Source organism: Dicentrarchus labrax, unplaced genomic scaffold, assembly GCF_905237075.1.
Source record: "Dicentrarchus labrax unplaced genomic scaffold, dlabrax2021, whole genome shotgun sequence".
In the NCBI taxonomy this organism is placed as follows: domain Eukaryota; kingdom Metazoa; phylum Chordata; class Actinopteri; family Moronidae; genus Dicentrarchus; species Dicentrarchus labrax.
Window position 1 is genome coordinate 15,579,761 of NW_026136715.1, and position 16,989 is coordinate 15,596,749.

The following is a 16,989-nucleotide window of genomic DNA, read 5'->3' on the forward strand; positions in this document are numbered from 1 at the left end:
AGACTTCAACTTAGAACAACTTGAAGTTTTAAGTTATGAAGTGGTCTGAAAATAAAACATATACATTTTAAGTTGAATTAACTTGAAATAAATAACACTTGTATATCTATGTTGAGGTAATGAGAAAATATTAGTTGTTTCCCCTAAATACCTGTATGAATCTTTACAGTTAGTGAAGATTTTGTATTGGACAGTATTATATTGAGAGGTCTATAATCTGCCCTCCTTATGTATGTAAATAGAGAGGACAAACCACACCTCTCAATATAATACTGTCCAGTGCAACGCCACCTGACAACTATGACCTCCATTATAAACATGAAATTAAATTTCCAACAATGTGACCAAAATCGAACATTATGAGCTTTGTAAATACAATTTATTAACAGTTGTATCAGATTAGGTTAGATTGTAAAGTGGCCACTAAGTATATATGTTAGGCTAAATTTTTGGTAAATGTGTATAAAATTATTCAAATAATATTAAAATTTTGAACAAGCAGATAGAAGAACTGTCAAAGAGTGTTTTCTCTGGAAACATAACATATCAGTGGTATACAGATACTAGGACTATGACTCACTGAAAGATCCTGTACACTGTAAATGGACTGTATTAGAGATACTGTATGAGATATTTCTAGTATTGTTCTTTACGACATTTGATAGAACGTGTTGGACCAGACGGTTGATTCACAAAAACTCTGCAGACATTTGTTTCATTTAATGATTTATTGACATTTACTTTTTTCCCACCATGGTTTCTCTTGATACCAATAGTATTTACCATAAAGTTTCTTTTTCATTTAAATTACATTTATAATGTTTTACTCACATACACATTTATTGTTTAATTTTCTTATTGCAATAAACAAGAGTAGCCAGAATGAGTCAGGTATTGCTACAATTCGCCATACAAACTCTTTGTCCCCTCAGACGCTGAAATTCAAAAATAACTTTATTGGCAAGACAAAATTACACCATAGCCTCTCCATCTCTCTCTGCTCTGGGAGAGGCTGAGGGCAGAATAAGGCTAAGGCTAGTAGCCTAAACACAGCTAACATGAAATACCTGCCCAGAAAAAAGGAATCTAACATTTATTTCCCATATGTGAATGATGAGGATGAATCAGTGGGAATTACCACAGTATGGACATATCTAAGACAATATGAACATATCTGTGGTGCTGCTACTTGGCTGACCTACCAGGGACAAGATTGCAGTACTTTGATCAGGTTGGGTCATTGATCAAGTCTCTGGTAGAATCCATGATGACTGATCAATCTTCCCAAACCAAACATGTGCAGGTTTCTGTCTCCATTACTGTGTTAGGCCACTTAATAACTCCAGGTTGCCTCTGTCTCTGATTGGTGGGAAGTGGGTAGAGAGCAGGTCCCGACACACACTAGAATACATATGGTACACACGCCAACAGGAAGGAGAGCACGTATCCTGGAATAGTATCTCACTCACAAAATGAACTGCAAAGAAGGTTTCGTTCAGCAACACAAAAAAAAGAGCACAACGGTGGAAGCTGACCCAAGCCAGCTTCTTCTTTAAGTAATGGCATTGATAATGTTCCTCAGGATTTTCACTTAAACACATTTCTCACACACAGAAAAAAATAATGCAACTCAGTAAGTCCAACTAAAAATAAGCCTGTTGAACAAATCTAGCTTTAATCCCTTGATACCTGGCGCTGTACCCTGTTCCCCAAGCAGAGATTACCCTAGTAAAAAGGCCCTTTAATATGAAGGGTCGGTCCCTAAGCCCAGCTACACCTCTGTCTCTCTCTGTCCCTCTCTCAATCCCTTCCAGGGCTTGTACTCCACATGGAAGAACAGAAAAGTCTGTCAGCTGGCGTGCTCCCAGTTTACACATGACTCCAGACAACATGTCACAACATGTCACAATGATAACAAGTCACTCTGATAAAAATTGCTCATTGCATTGCAATATTCAGACAAAGGTAAGACATTAGAGCTCATTGCTTCTCAATGAAAGGGCACAGTGTACATCTCGTTCAGAAAAGGTTGATAGTTTCAAGCTGTTGAGCAAGATAGGTCTGCTGCTGCTTAGCTAGCTTTTGTGGCTACCCGCTGAATCAGTTGGTCTGCCTGTATGTCACTCAATACTTATATAATACCACCATCCACCCTTTCTTCTTTTCCTTTCATGGATGCAGTTATTAACATTTCCTACCTACAAAAATATTTTTATTGTGTTTTCTATTTTGCTCTTTTTTATGTGTGATATAAATGCAAACCAACAGTCCAAACCAAACAAAACAAAGTGCTCACCAGTCTTTGTAAAAGAAAACAAATCATGGTGTGTTTCATGGCTTTCAGTTGTAAGACAGGAAGTATCAATAGATGCCTTGAGCTGGAAGTCTCAGCTCCCACTCTGGGCGGCCTCGCTGGGCTTCTAGCTCGGTTGTCACTCCAGCTCAAGATCATTTCTCCAAGAATGTATTTGGCTTTCATCTTCCTTTCTATAATTTGTTCCCTTTGAACATTATGGTGGCCAGTGTAGATGTGCCCTCTACTATAGACTCAAATGAACCTTTGGAGATGGGGGAGGTGAGAAGGAGGAGGAGGACAGGGCAGGAATGGAAGAGTTTGACCCAGGGATGCAGAAGCCTGTCCCTGCACGATCTTATTGTGAGGCTGCATGCAGAAACAATATCAATACATCAGCACACAGGGTCACACTTAAGCCATACCTCCTCACCTACACAGTGAATCAACCCGTGAATGAAGACCAAGGAGGTCAAGGATGTCAATTACGTTCTTTTTGATGGCTTAATGTGACCCAAAGTGTCACCAAATACACATGAACTATGCTCTCTCCGGTACAGTTTACTGTAAGTAAAAGATTTTTTCCATCAAACACAATCTAAACTAAAGCTAAAGCGGTACAGTATGTACTAATGTGTGACTTCTGCTTGTTTCTCTCATCCTCTCTTCCCTTTAGTGAGGCCTTTCTCTGACTGTTATGGAGGTTGGCAGATGTGCCCTGTGGCGATATTTGTTGGTACAGTCTATTTTAAAACACAGATTCGTTTGGGCCTGTGTGTGTCTGCATGCTGCCTGGGGTCAATCCATCCACTGACCCGTGCCAGCCCTCCTCTCACCTCGCTCTCTCAGAAATGACAGGGGAGTGCAATCCCCCACAGTCACTTTTCTGTTCTCTAAACCCACCCCTCCTCCCCCCAACCATCAGACATGTTCAGATGCGGCTACCACCTGCCTGTCAGCCAAAGTCATGTTGTTTCTAGCTAGGACCTAGTGTCACAAATTGAAGAGTTGCTGGCCTCCGGCGCAGAAGGGGACATGTACAGTACCGTGGAGGCCGCCACAGCTACATGAGGCGCATACAGCAAAGACCGATGGAAGCAGCTACCCTACTGACATAACATTATTGTCTTGGTTTTTGAGGTGCATAGGATGAGAAGAACACGTTGAGCCGTGATGACAGGAGAAAACCAACCTGGCCCAGAATAGTTATGTAACACTAAATGTGGTTTAATGTTTCTAGAAAGTTCTGCATGTGTTTCTTCTGTAGCTATTGAGGCGGCCATGACAGGGCCACAGTGCAAGGGAGAAGGGCCAGGGGGAGGTGAGAGATGACAAGGGAGTTCAATGCATAATGAAAAGCTCTCCTCTGCTCATTCCATCTGTGTATCACTCAGAAGTCTTTGAAATGAAGGGAGAGTTTCAGGTAAAGGGAAGAAAGAGAGACACATACAACTCCTTTCCACTGCTCCTTTCCCTTGCTTTTCTCTCAGTTCGATATTTAAATGGTTGGATTTTTTTCCCCCTCAATTGCTGTTTGTTGATCATGTTTGTATCTTCACAGTGTGCTTTTAGAGTGGCTGTTCCTGACTGGCCGAAGTCAGAGGGTGATGTGTCAGTACGGGGAGAAGAGGATTGGCCCGTGGGTGGTGCGGATGGGCCCAGGGGCGGGTCTCAGGATGGCGTGGCTGAGAGGAGGGCCTTGCAATAGGTGATGGTGCGGGTGGTGCGCAGGAGCTGCTGCACGGAGAGCCAGTGGGTTCGAGGATGCTGCAGCGGCCATTGCTGCAGCAACAGCCAAGGGGTTGGGCAAAAGCCCTGCACCCAAAGCTTTGGTGAGATCCTTGGAGAAGGTCAAAGAAGACTAGAAGGGGTGCATAAAGAGACACAAGACAAAAAGAGAAAGGAGAGAGAGAGAGGGGGATACAATTATTAATTCCAGAAGGTCAGCACATGGAGGGGAAACAGATATAGAGACCTTATTGCCATAATGCAGATGTTTCAGTTCAATTGAGCTAATATGTTCAGGAGGAGAACACGGCCAAAAACAGAACAACTGGCAGGCTTTTGTGGGGATCAAATCAACACATTCTAACCACTCCAACGCCTTTCAGACCTTGAGTTCTTGATTATCATTGTCTATCTGATCTGTGGATCTCAGGTTTGTTGACTCGAGGAGTCAGAATTCAACAGTGAAACTTGAAAGGTTACCGTCAGATCAGCTCCCCTGTGCTTCTTGTGTCGGCTGAGGAGGGGGTTAGGCTTGCCTGCCATGCCGTCCCGGTGTCTTCGACTTGATATGTGCTGAAAGGAAAGAACACAGGAACAAGTTATTCCCATTTTATCATTTTATTATAAGTGAGGATATTTTTGTACAAGTTTTGGGACTGACTATATCTTGAGACCTTATGAATTTGTTTCAAAATGAAATAATAGTAATTACAAATGTTCTCACAAAACGCTTGTTAGCATGCTATTTCCAAATGCTTATTTCCAAATAGTCAGTTATGCTATATGTAAAGTATTTTACAGATAATTGACTCATAATATTTTTGGATAGAAATACATGTGGTGCATGATTTCTTCATCCTACCTGTTTGAGTTGCAGTTCAGAGTTGACCCGCACGTTGCAGATCTCACAGTGGAAGGTTCGTTCCTGAGTATTGGGGTCCACCGGCCCCCCTCCCTGCTCTCCACTGGGCTTAGGGCCCAAGCGAGGATACGCCTTGATGGGGCCCAGCCCGCTCCGTGCCTCCAGGATAGTTTTGTGTTTGGTACCTGCAGGCAGACAGACAGACAGACAGACAGACAGACACACACACACACACACACACACACACACACACACACACACACACACACACACACACACACACAAGCAAAAACACAGGTCAGCAATTCCATTAACCAAGATGAAATTACATATTTAGAAGCTAATGGAATTGAATGAAAAAATACAGTGGAGATGAATCTCTATTTATAACATATGAGTCATGCTGCTTCCATCCGTCTGAAGTAAAATGAGTCTGGACAGTGTTTCTCTGCAACTCAAAGCACTGATGGAGAAACAGTGACAGTGACAAATATCAGTGCATGAAAGAAAAGAAAATATCTACCACTGGCTTGATTCTCCAATAAATTACCACATATGCACAACATTCAGAGTTGTATAAAGTTGTAGTGCTACGTTTTTACCACTAGAGGGCTCAAGTCAAACAGCTGTGCAGCTGATGATCTGGAGGATGAACTCAAAGGCCTCTCTAATGTTAATATTATATTAACTGGTTGATAATGTTTGATTCATGGGAGTGAGTGAGATAAGGTCATACAGTATTCACAGCATTAAATTATACCACCACATGTGCCAACATCAATGACAGTGCTGGACCACTAAACCCTCACTGCCAAGATCAATAATTTGACTGTAAATGTCAAAGTTTGGAAATTTATGGCCGGGTTATTATAAGAAGCAGGTTTGTCTGGTCTGAGGATGGATTTGCAGTCAGACATTTGCTGTGCCGATCATGACACTACAACTATTTATGTGATGAAATAGCACTTATTTAAGAGCTGTACTTTTGTCATACTGAGAACAAATGAAGATCTCTAAAATATAATTCTGAGAGAGGTTCAGAGTGTTTAACACTCGATATGGTCATGTTTCTGGTAAAACAGCCAATGTTTCTGTCAATTATCAATACTGCTGAGCAATCTTGTTTTATTCAACAATTAAATTAAAAACTCAATAGATGTATTTCTTGGCTATAACCAGAAATAGATGTGAACTTGGGCCTCTTAATGGGCTCAACGTGTTCTGACCCAACGCCCTGTCGTAAATCCAATCATGAATCCAGCAAGAATAAAAACCTGGCAAATATTCAGCAATTCAAGTCAGATGTGAAGATAGCCATCTGCTAAAAATAATTCTAAACTGTGGGGATGCATGTTTCATACATGTATGTGTAGTTTTTCTATGTGCGGTGCTTTCTCAATTTGAATAAATCCCACTCCAGGTGGTGAATTTGCAAAGAAGACCACATACAGAGAGGCGCTCTCGCACATTACTTTCCCTTTCAATTGGTCTGCAAAGCAGCACACCAAAGAGTGTTTTTCCATTAAGTAATCACACATTTTGTTCTTGGCTGAAAGGTTTTAGTCATGCCCCCCAATCAACCCCCTACCCCCTTTACTGGCATGCCTCTCTATTCTCAAAGTAAAGCATCCTGCTGTCATTGGCTCTGACTTTGAATTTTTAGTTACTCTCTGAAATCCTTTTGAACAGAGTTAAGGTTACAGAAGTGAGAGAAATCATTGGGATGGGGTGGCTGTTGGGAAACATGGAGGCTCCACTGGGGAGGAAGGGGCTGGAATGACGGATTTCGCTTGTGGCCAGAAATGTGCTCTTTGGGTGTCTGTTTTTGCCTTTGTTCTATTTTGGTCTGACAATGGATGGCCCAGTGGATTTTTTGTCTTTGTAAGGTTGACTCATAGTGTAAAGCAACACACAAACCAGACAAGGCATATTTGAAAACACAAAAATAGGCATTGGGTTGACAGGAAACTGTTGCATAAAAGTTGAAATAACATTAACATACTTTCACTCCTTTTTGGTTTTTTTCTGGTGTTCATTCTGTGCCACGCACGCTGCTCATGTCTAGATGTCTGCGCGACATATGCTTTTATTTTTGAACCCTGCTAACATGCACAGTTTTGATTTTGAGGGTGATTGCTTCCAGATCGTTTCCCTATAGAGTTTCAACTCTTAGTCATGCAGGGGTTGAATTTTGGAGCCAACTAGCTGACAGCAGACTGACCTCTATGTGTGTGTGATTTCTTTTTATACTGCGTGTACATCATAAACATGCTAGTAGGCAGATGTAACACAAATGTATTGCTGTGTACTTGTTTGATAAACAATTAATCAGCGTAAGATAAAGCATGAATTGCAAAAGCCTTCCAGAGGTTAATCTAACCATAATGATGGCAGTGATTGCACTTTTATTGATTAATGCTTTATCCAACATTAAGAGGTATTTGTTGGCTGCTTTCATGTCTGGCTGACCTGGCTGCACAACACATTACTCAAGACAAGTGGGATAAAGTTACACTGAGTCAGTCCCTCATTGTCTGTTGTATCTCTGTAGGTTTGTTTGGTATGTGTAGGAAAATGAATAACTCTCCAAAATAGAGAGTGGAGGTCAGCACATAACAAAATGTCGCCAGGGAGAAACAAGGTCAAAAGAAGAGTTAAGTTAGTAGAGCATAAAGGATTAAAGAAGGCAGCGGGCACCTGAGTGTCGTCTTGTGTGAAACCTGTCTGACAGAATGCTGAAGCTGGTATTGTGGTGAGCTCACCCACATAACATCCTTTTTTTCTTTTATTCCCCATTTAAATCCTCTGTGCAGTGGTTACCCGCCTTAACCATCCTCCTCTGCAACTGTTTCAAGTGGAAGGCTTCAGGCTATGAGGACCAGTTTTTATGCTGCGCACTGCCAATGACAGGACAAACCATGAATGTTTAAGTGGGGGTGAGTGTTCTTGTGCCTTGTGTGGGTGAAGAAAGCGGAGTGTGTTTGCAGCAGCTGCCGTATGAGAGAGCGGGCACACACAGGTGAGGCACCTTGACACAGCTCCTGAAACCAGGAGATCAGTGCTCGGTTACATAGGTCAAGCCTGTCAGTGTCAAACAGATCAGTTATCTGCTGATCAGTGTTCTTCTCAGTACCCTCTGCTGGGTCGCAGTCAAGTCATCAACTGAGATGGTAGCACTGACAATAATCGCAGTCAGGTAGTTGACTGTATGTTTGTGTGTCTTTGTGAGGAGTCAAAAAAAGAAAAAAAATATCTGCCGTTATTGGTGTTATTTCATATTGCCAACTGATTTAACTCACAAATCAATCTCCACACAGTTCATTAAAACTGCTACATTCTTCTAGACCTGGAATTGTAACTGTAATATATCAATAAAATATGAATCATCCTTCCATCAGTCATGTTATTAAACTGTCCGAAAAGCAGTAGTAAATGATTCTGAAATAAAATATTAAACTATATTTCCACAATAAATATATAATGCTGACTTGCAAATATAATTTAAAAGGAAGATGTAATAGCTGTATTACATGAAACCTGAAAAAGATCTTTTGAATTTGAAAAAACAGGGTTTTTTTAATTAATTTCTCTTTTGAACTGACAAACTTTTGGTTTTCCCTGAGCCCACTAACAGTCTTAACATTGTCTAAAATTGTCTTGAACAACCACTGCAAGCACTTTACAGCTTTTACATTTTTGGAAAGTCATAATAACATAGAAGTTGCAACATGGATCTTTCTTAGTAAAATTCCTCTTACACACAGGATGTGATTAATTTTGTTTCCAGCTAAAACAACAGCTGCTGTGTGGTTTGAGTTAAACAGTTGAGTTCAACAGAGAAGAATCCAACCATAGCTGAAAAAATGAGGGAAGAAAGTTTCACTTCAAGAAAGTCATCAACAGAAGATCCGAGGGGAACGACATCACAGTTAATACCACATTGTGAGATTGCCAGCTAATTGCTGGCAAGTGCAGAAGTAATGCAGAACTTTCAACGTATCAGAGCTCACAGATTAACCCACCTTTGTTGTGGGCCTCCAGCTGTGACAAGGAATTGACAGCCACCTTGCACAGTGAGCAGTACAGCAGCTTCTTGGCCTTGTCCTCCTCTGTCTCTGGATTGGACGGGCTGCTGGAGGCCGAGGTGCCAGCGGCTCCTGAAACCAGGGGTCCAGATCCGGGCTGCTCTGAGCTGGCACTGCCACTGCCGCAGCCTGGGGAGGAGGAGGAAGGGGGGATCAGGGGAGGAGTGGGGATGGGCAGGAGGGGGCATACTGAGGGCACGGGGGAGTCCATGGGTGGGGTAGGCGGGGTGGTTAAAGGGGTAAGGGGCCCCGGGGCCAGCAGGGGCCCATTTAACTGTGAGAGAGGTCGTGTTTCATCTACAAAAACAAAGAGAGAAGCAAAGAAAAAACAGAATAAATGTCAAATGCAACATGGAGAAAAATCAAAGAACACATTTTGGAGTCCAAAAAGTACATAACTCAAACAATAAAGTGTTTTACTATTGACTTCATTGTCTTTAAACTCTGCGGTGAAGAAAAGTTCCCCTGAAAAAAACTGTGCTATGCTATGTCAAACCACATCGCTAACCACTCCCAGTTGAATGTGGACGGGACGGTCTGCTGCGTAGATCAGACAAACCAACATAAAGCGCTTGCAGACGGAAGTTTTATTTCCTACTGTATATACCATAATTAACAGGTTAAAAAGAGTTCCTTTTAATTTAAGTTACATATAAAGTGGATCACAGGAAGAAAACGTAGCACGTCCAATGTGTGTATGTGTGTGTGTAAAGGGACAGGCACATGTTTAATATGTTTCTAGGGCGTTTTGAAGCTTTCAAGCCGATCTTTCACTGATGTGGTCTCATCTTATAGAAATGTTTCCGAAGGGAGAAATACGAAACAGATACCTTTGCTTATGCATGTTTTGACTCTTTTCCACAGACTTGTTGTTTTTGGCACTTGCTCTGTCACAGGGCAAGACATGAAGTCCAAATATCATTAAGCAACCTCTCACTTTTCCCTGTGCTCTCGCTATTGTTCACTGTTTTTGATTGTATGACTGTTACTTTTTATTTTTTCATCACAGAACATTGTTTATACATACATTTAGAGACACATGTTTCTGGTCAGCCACTCCCATATGCAATGACTTTGGTATTCACTAAGCAATGGGTGTTGGCTGGAAAGAGACCCCCTAAATTTGGGTGGGGTATTCAGAACTCCCCCCATCAGCAGGGACCAGCAGGCCCTTCTCCGAACTCCACAGGATGTAGCGCTGAGTGCAGGCAATAGAAAAGCCCCACTGGATTATGGCATTAAAGGGATAACAAGGAGTATTTCAGGGAAGAAAACAAATATTGACTTTGACTGCTCAATTTCCTTTTAAGGATTCCCACATGCTTTATCATTTTGTCACATGAATCCATAGGGGCCGTGATATATTCCACCCTGTGATTTTTATGTGACTGTATGATAATGTATAACTCCAGAGGAGCTCTGGCTACTCCATTGCATCATCTCTGGTGAAGATGCCATTGTAAGTGCTTTCCATTCCACTGCTGTCCATGATCAAAATTCTCTCTCTTTCCACATTGGAAGTTTCCAGCTGCAAAGCTGCTGGCTGCACAGAGCGTTTGTCAAACAGATGCTTTGTTGAAAAGAAAAATTACGAATATTTCTGACTCTGATTCTATATGGCATTGAGGAGTCAATAAACACGGCCTGGATCAAAGTGCAGTGTGAGTATAAGTGCTCTTTGGAGAGGGTTGTGACTCATAATGTCCTTATTTTGCCACATTGCGGACTGAGCTGGTTTAGTTGATTGCAGATGTTGTACCTGCAAGTGCAGGAAGGCAGAATGACGGAGAAGCTAAAGTAATTCTCTCCAGTGTTGTTGTTGAATTTTGCCCACACACAGGCAGGCGCATACACATGCACATGACTTCATTACAATGACGAGAAACAAACCCAGAATACACAGCGTCCCTAACATGTGGTTTTAGTTAAAATCAAGGGGGGAGGAAGAGAGGTGGATGGCCAAATAGTAATGAGGGATTTCATGATCCATGATGGCCTGGAGGTCTGCCATACCAAACTATCCCATCCAGTCACTGCTTCACCTCATACCACAGTGAATGTCTCCTACACTCATCCCCCTTAGAACAAGTTCAGCTCGAGGCTAACCCCTCGGGGTCTCTGAAGCCACAATATTTCACTGTCTGTCTCTTTTTGTCATATTTACTGACTAAAATGAAAAGTGTGAAAGATTCATTGTAGATTTGCTACAGTATTCTAGCAGTAGCAGACACAAATTGCAACATTTTTCTTGTCCTGAGAGTTCCACTGAGTTACTTGATTCTCCAGAAACTAGGGATATGCTGTAAGTCTAATTAAACATTGATAAGGCAGTTAACTGACCTTCTTCCCTGCTAGCTGGCCTCATAGCCAAACAGAAGAAGGCATTATTCACTGGGAGAGGTCAGCAGAGGGAGATAACTCAGTCCAGATGCTTTACAGTATAGCTTGGTGTGTCTGCATTGCCCTAATCCACTTCAGGAAATTAAAGCTATGTATAGTATGAGGTTTTGTTGATAAAGCCGTAGGATTTAATACAGACTCATTCAAACTCAGACCAAAAGAACTTCCGCTTGTTTGCCACGAGAGTCAAAGCTCATCCTGATTCCTTAATTGTGAAATTTTCACTAGTCTGCAATAGCTTCTAGAAATATGAAAAATATCTGACTGTAAAATCAGTCTGTAAGGAATTATACTTATGAGTGCCTATGTAAGCTAATGTTCCTTGTTATACAAAGAATGTAAGTGATCCCACAGGGTCGGGAACCACACAAGTAAGTTTTTTGCTGTTATATAAAATGTAAAGTTGAAAGCAGAACAACTGAGTTATTGCTGTAATCAACCCTGTGTGTAGGTGGAACATTATGCAGAGTTGGATACGCTTTGTGTATTTTAAATGTCGAATGAAAGCAGTGCAATTTAAACCAAGGTAAATAGATTACAGAGGTTTGCATTATTGTGAGCTGCAAGTCATCAACAAACTGTTCCAGCAAAAATAACAGGAGTTTTAACACAGGCCTGGTGTATTGACTGTGTGGGTATGATAGTTTGTACTGCAGGTGGGTATGTTTTCATGCGTCTGTGCATGTGTGTGTTTTGGTGTGTGTGAGAGATCAGGAGTAAAGGTTACTTAGGCAGGATGACTCCGTCTACCACCAGTGCCCCCCACCCATGCCCATTCTTAATGATTAACGAGCTACGAAACCCAATGCTGGCCCTACGAGAGCCAAACCTCATTCATAATGCAGTTGGGTGCCTTTTTCTGTCTGGCCTGCATCCGAACTCTGAGTCACACACACACACACACACACACACACACACACACACACACACACACACACAAACACTTATTCACAGACAGGCAAATTATGAAACACTGTTGATTATTTCAGGTAAATTTCATCAAAGAGCCCACTTCAGAGAAAAAAAGGCAAATTCCTGGAAAGACATCCAAGACCAACAATAAATATAGACAGAGCATGAAAAGCATATCAGCTCTGTGTAACTTGATACTAAAGTCACCTCGTAGCCATGCAACCCAAGCCCTCACATGAAAGTCATCTGTTTAATTGACCTTGGGTGTGTGTGCGTGTGCTTGAGTGTTTGTGTGGACTAAAGAGTGCTATAATATCAGGGTGGTTTTACCAGGGCCCTTCATTACAGTGGGAGTGTCAGACAGCAGAGGGATAAAGAGGAGGAGAAGGAGGGAGGGAAGAGCAGAGCTTCTCTCCAAGTAAACAGCTGCCTCTCCATCACCAACAGGCCCAGCCAAACCCTCAGCTCACTAGGCCAAATCCCCCAAAGCCAAGGGCCTCCTCTTTGGGGGCATACTCTAACCACAAACCCTTTGAGGGCTATAAAACACGTGACCTGTTCTGATAGCCGTAAGGTTACGGGACCAACAGCATTTAAGCAGTGCACCATAACTGACCTTTCAATGTTTTAGCCTTTAGCAAGGTCTTGATGTGTCCTGTTTATGTCCATCACTGTTGACTGCCTTTGATATGTTAATAAGAAATGACGTAGAATAAAATAAAAGGTCACAACAATGCTAGGCTGTGCAGCGCTTACTGTATCATATTTGAATGTCTCAGAAGAATGTGATATTGCACATCCACAACAAATGTCGCTCTTTATTGTGGGAAATCTTCTCCTCATTCTTTCATCTGTGTGCTGTGCTTGCATGGGCCTGACCACATTTTTTTTGTCTACGTGTGTGCATGCATTATGTATATAGCCTGTGTTTTTTTGTGTCAGAGTGACCCGTCTTAGTCTCCACAGACCAAACCACAGTGTCCATCCTCCAGTTGTTGGTTTCCCAGTTGAGGCCATGCACAGCTGCCTGCTCCCAGAGATCCTGTCTCATGAGACCGTGGAGCAGAGGGACAGGATCACACTAAGGACATGCATACATAAACACACACACACACACACACACACACACACACACACACACACAAATTCACACAAATTCACACAATCACACACTCACAAGTAAGCAAGAAGGCAGGCAAGCCAGGAAGAGACAAGGTTCCAGGGTCACGAGACAGAGGCTTGGATGGAAAAAGGCATTCTTTCACATGTTGCTACTTTCAGATCTCAATCATGGCAGCAGGCTTGTTTTGGCTCCTCGTGCTCTTGGACTTCACCCCGGGAAGTCTCACTAATGGCGACTGGCCTGGAGCTGATCTCAGATCCCCCATGAGGGAAGAAGAGTGAAAGGGACTGGCCCTCTTACTACTCTGGGATCAGCTAAAAGAAGTTTAGCTCAAGTGTTATTTTTATGGATGGAATAAAAGTTAGTGACAGTGAATGCCACGGCCTCTGCACTGGCATGCTGCTGCATATTGGCATTTTTTGGACCTGAGTTTCATCTTTTTATTCATCCTGTTTGCTCTGTGCCCTCCTGTCAATATGGTGGAAATATCTAGTAAACAGTCAGCTACAAAAACTTTTATAAATGTCAACAAAACATGGCTGGTCTATTCATTGCCTGGTGTATGATCCAGGGACAGAGTGGTGACACTGAGGGAATGGAAAATTCAGGGTGGAGAAAGGAGAAGGGCAGAGGAACACAGTACTCAGCCTCTGAATTATAGCTGGAAATAGGAAGATGAGCAAGACGGGAAGAGAGAAAATAAGTCTGAGACAACACAGACAGAGCTAAAGAGATTTTGCTAAAGAAAGAGCTTGCAACGCCTCAACCGTGCCCTGCCTTCTTACGAGTTAATAAATGAATCTGCCCACAGTGAATTACTTTTCATTAGAGTCAGATCAGTTGCTGTCTCTGTCCTTTCAGATGCCGGACTATCAGACTCTTCCACAGTGGTGTCATCTTTATTTTTTGTCAATCAGTCTTAGCACTCATTACCATCATCCTGGGCTCAGGTCTAGTTTGACTCTGTGGCAAATGGTGATACACTTCTCAATAACTCACTAAGGATTGTGCAAACACACATACACAAGCATATGCATGCCACAGTGGGGTGCCTTGAAAAGATGCCAAGAAACTGCCATGTTGCTGTGCCATGTGTATGTCAATTCACCTGCTCACAGTCTAAATGGATGGACACCAAACCAGATTCACATTGCTCAGCTGTACAAAGCATTACTGTGGTTAGGCTAGACTAATACAGAGGATTGTCTGTGGCAACATAATGATGCTTCTACTTTGATCAGCCTGTCACTCAGAAAGCAGGACACCTGGCGTCTGGTTTTAAAAAAAAAAAGTATGTATGTAAACTACTGAAGTAAGATAATCTCTTATGATATACAGTGGAAATGTATTTATTTGTTTACTCACTTGCAGATACAATGGATACATGTTGAATATTATATATTCAGTTTAAGATGGCAAAGGTGGCAAAAGTACACACATTCTTTACTCAAGTAAAAGTGAAAAAGTACAGGCTCTGAAATGTACTCAAAATATAAACATAAAAAGTACTTGTCTGTTTCATCTTGATATGTTGTTTTTATCGTTTTTGCCATGTTATTATCTGTCATGTGTGATGTGCAGCAGTCCTGATGTTCAGAAGACATGCATCCATGATGCAAAAACAAATAATAATCAATAATTCCCCTCAAATGCATTTTAAAAACAATAGTGTTTTTACAGATATGGGTACAGATATTTGTGTAAAATGTAGGGAGTAAAAGTAAAAAGTTATCCAAAAAAAACTGGAGTACAGTACAGATTCCTGAAAAAAACACTAACATAAAGTATTTGTACTTTGTTACTTCCCACCTCTCAAAGTTTGTGCTATAATTTCAATTTAGGCTTTCTCAACCTTCTTGGAAAAAAGGGGTCAGACTGCTTTTAGTTAAATTTTCCTGTCAACCTGCTTCTTTTCAGTTATCTGAGCATCGGCTGTTTTCATCAATCATTTGCCAGAACTTACTAACTATAGCTGCATTCAGACTGACTTGGACCGACTGCTTTGAAGTAACTCAATTTAATTTAAAGTCATTTAACATGTCCAGAATCACAGGAAGGAATTTACTGCTTCATCTGTGCCCCAGTTTTAAAGTTATTTCCTCAGTATACACTTTATATATGCTTTGTTATCTCAGAATGAAGCAGACTATTAAACTATCTAGTCCTGGCAACAACAACAAAAATGTTCAGCTACTAATTTTTCACAAAAGAATCTCTGAATGTGAGTATGTGAGACACAACTGTCAGTGCAAATAGTTACTGAGGTTTGTGGGACTATGTTGTTGGCCATAAGCTCTGCTACAACCACATCAGACCACACAGAGAGCTGAGATGCTCACAAGAACAACAATTCACTGCAAAGCCACTGTGATTAGATGCCTTTGTTACTGCCTTGCACATATTCCATTTCATTTTCCAACAAAACGATAAGCCTCTGAACATCCTGCGCGGATTGAAATGATTATTTCTACTACTCACACAAGCACCTTTTCTGTTTCTACTCATGTTAGTGTTTTCTGCCTTCTCACCCGCTTTGCTGGGCTCGCTGTCTGGGGCATTGCCAGGGGCTCCTGGAGACGGAGAGGAGGTGGGGGGCACGGTATGAGGCTTGTCCCCCTCCTGAGGACGACTCTTAGAGGTCTCGATACCTTTGACTCTCCTGGCATGGCGGTTTCCTTTGTAATGGGCTTCTGCCTGGCTCTAAAGGAGAACACAGGAAAAAAACACAGTCATGTTGTAACCCCAATGCCAGGTGAACAGGTGAATAAAACATTGCAGGCTGGATTAGACTCATATACACATGTGCATGGATGTCATTATGACAGCATGTTATTTAATATACTCCGGGGACTGGAGCGACAGACAGCAGGCAGGTTTACAATGGATAGATAGATGAATTACAAGCATAGGAACAAAAAGATGCAACGAGGCAGTGATGGCATGGATCATATCAAGACCTGTCTGCCCCCTTGTCCCTTAGTCATCTTATTGTCAGGTGTTCACATTAACAATAATTCATCATGCATTGCATTCAGGCTAACAGTACATTTGTTTTTGGATCATCCGTGTGTCTACATTGGTCACAACTTCTCCGTTCAAAGTTTTGACATACATCCCCTGCAGTCTAAACCTCTACATAGAGTCTGACAGTATACTTGGCTCCAGCTTTCATTGCTACAGCCACGCTGACAGACATGCCAAAGGGAGTTGAACTCGGGGTCAGTGGGATGCCACACTATCTGCCTAGAGGGCCCATAAGTCCTGCACTGACACTACCCTCCCTGCTCCAACACACACAAATTATTACAGTACACATTATCAGTGGGAGGCTGGCATATGTGGGTTCCTACAACATAAATACTGTGATCACTTACAGCTGCTCACTGAACAGTTTCAGGCTCTTGCACAATCCCAGACTTAATTTCTGCCTGTGAAGTGGTCAAAATCTAAATATACATCCTAGCAAGCCGCAAAGCCCCTGTCTGTAATATCTCGTAAAAAAAGACAAAATGGGGATGCGGACTCTGAGTCTGGAGGTTTTCAGGGACTGGAGATTCTCCTACATTCCAGCGAAGAAAGAGAATGG

At 42.0% G+C, this 16,989-nt stretch overlaps 1 protein-coding gene across 4 annotated transcripts in view; it reads right to left on the reverse strand.

Annotated features, from left to right (window-relative positions):
- Positions 1-709: 709 nt before the first annotated feature.
- The window catches only part of znf385a (zinc finger protein 385A), a 62,414-nt gene continuing 46,134 nt past the window's right edge, over positions 710-16,989 (reverse strand). For all 4 annotated transcript variants that reach the window (XM_051425482.1, XM_051425484.1, XM_051425486.1 and 1 more), the window contains 5 exons: positions 15,932-16,103; positions 8,906-9,265; positions 4,884-5,068; positions 4,502-4,594; positions 710-4,154 (listed from right to left, as the gene is read on the reverse strand). In XM_051425482.1, coding sequence (XP_051281442.1) covers positions 3,906-4,154; positions 4,502-4,594; positions 4,884-5,068; positions 8,906-9,265; positions 15,932-16,103 — 1,059 coding nt within the window. In that variant the 3' untranslated portion in view covers positions 710-3,905. The remainder of the gene's footprint in view (positions 4,155-4,501; positions 4,595-4,883; positions 5,069-8,905; positions 9,266-15,931; positions 16,104-16,989) is intronic.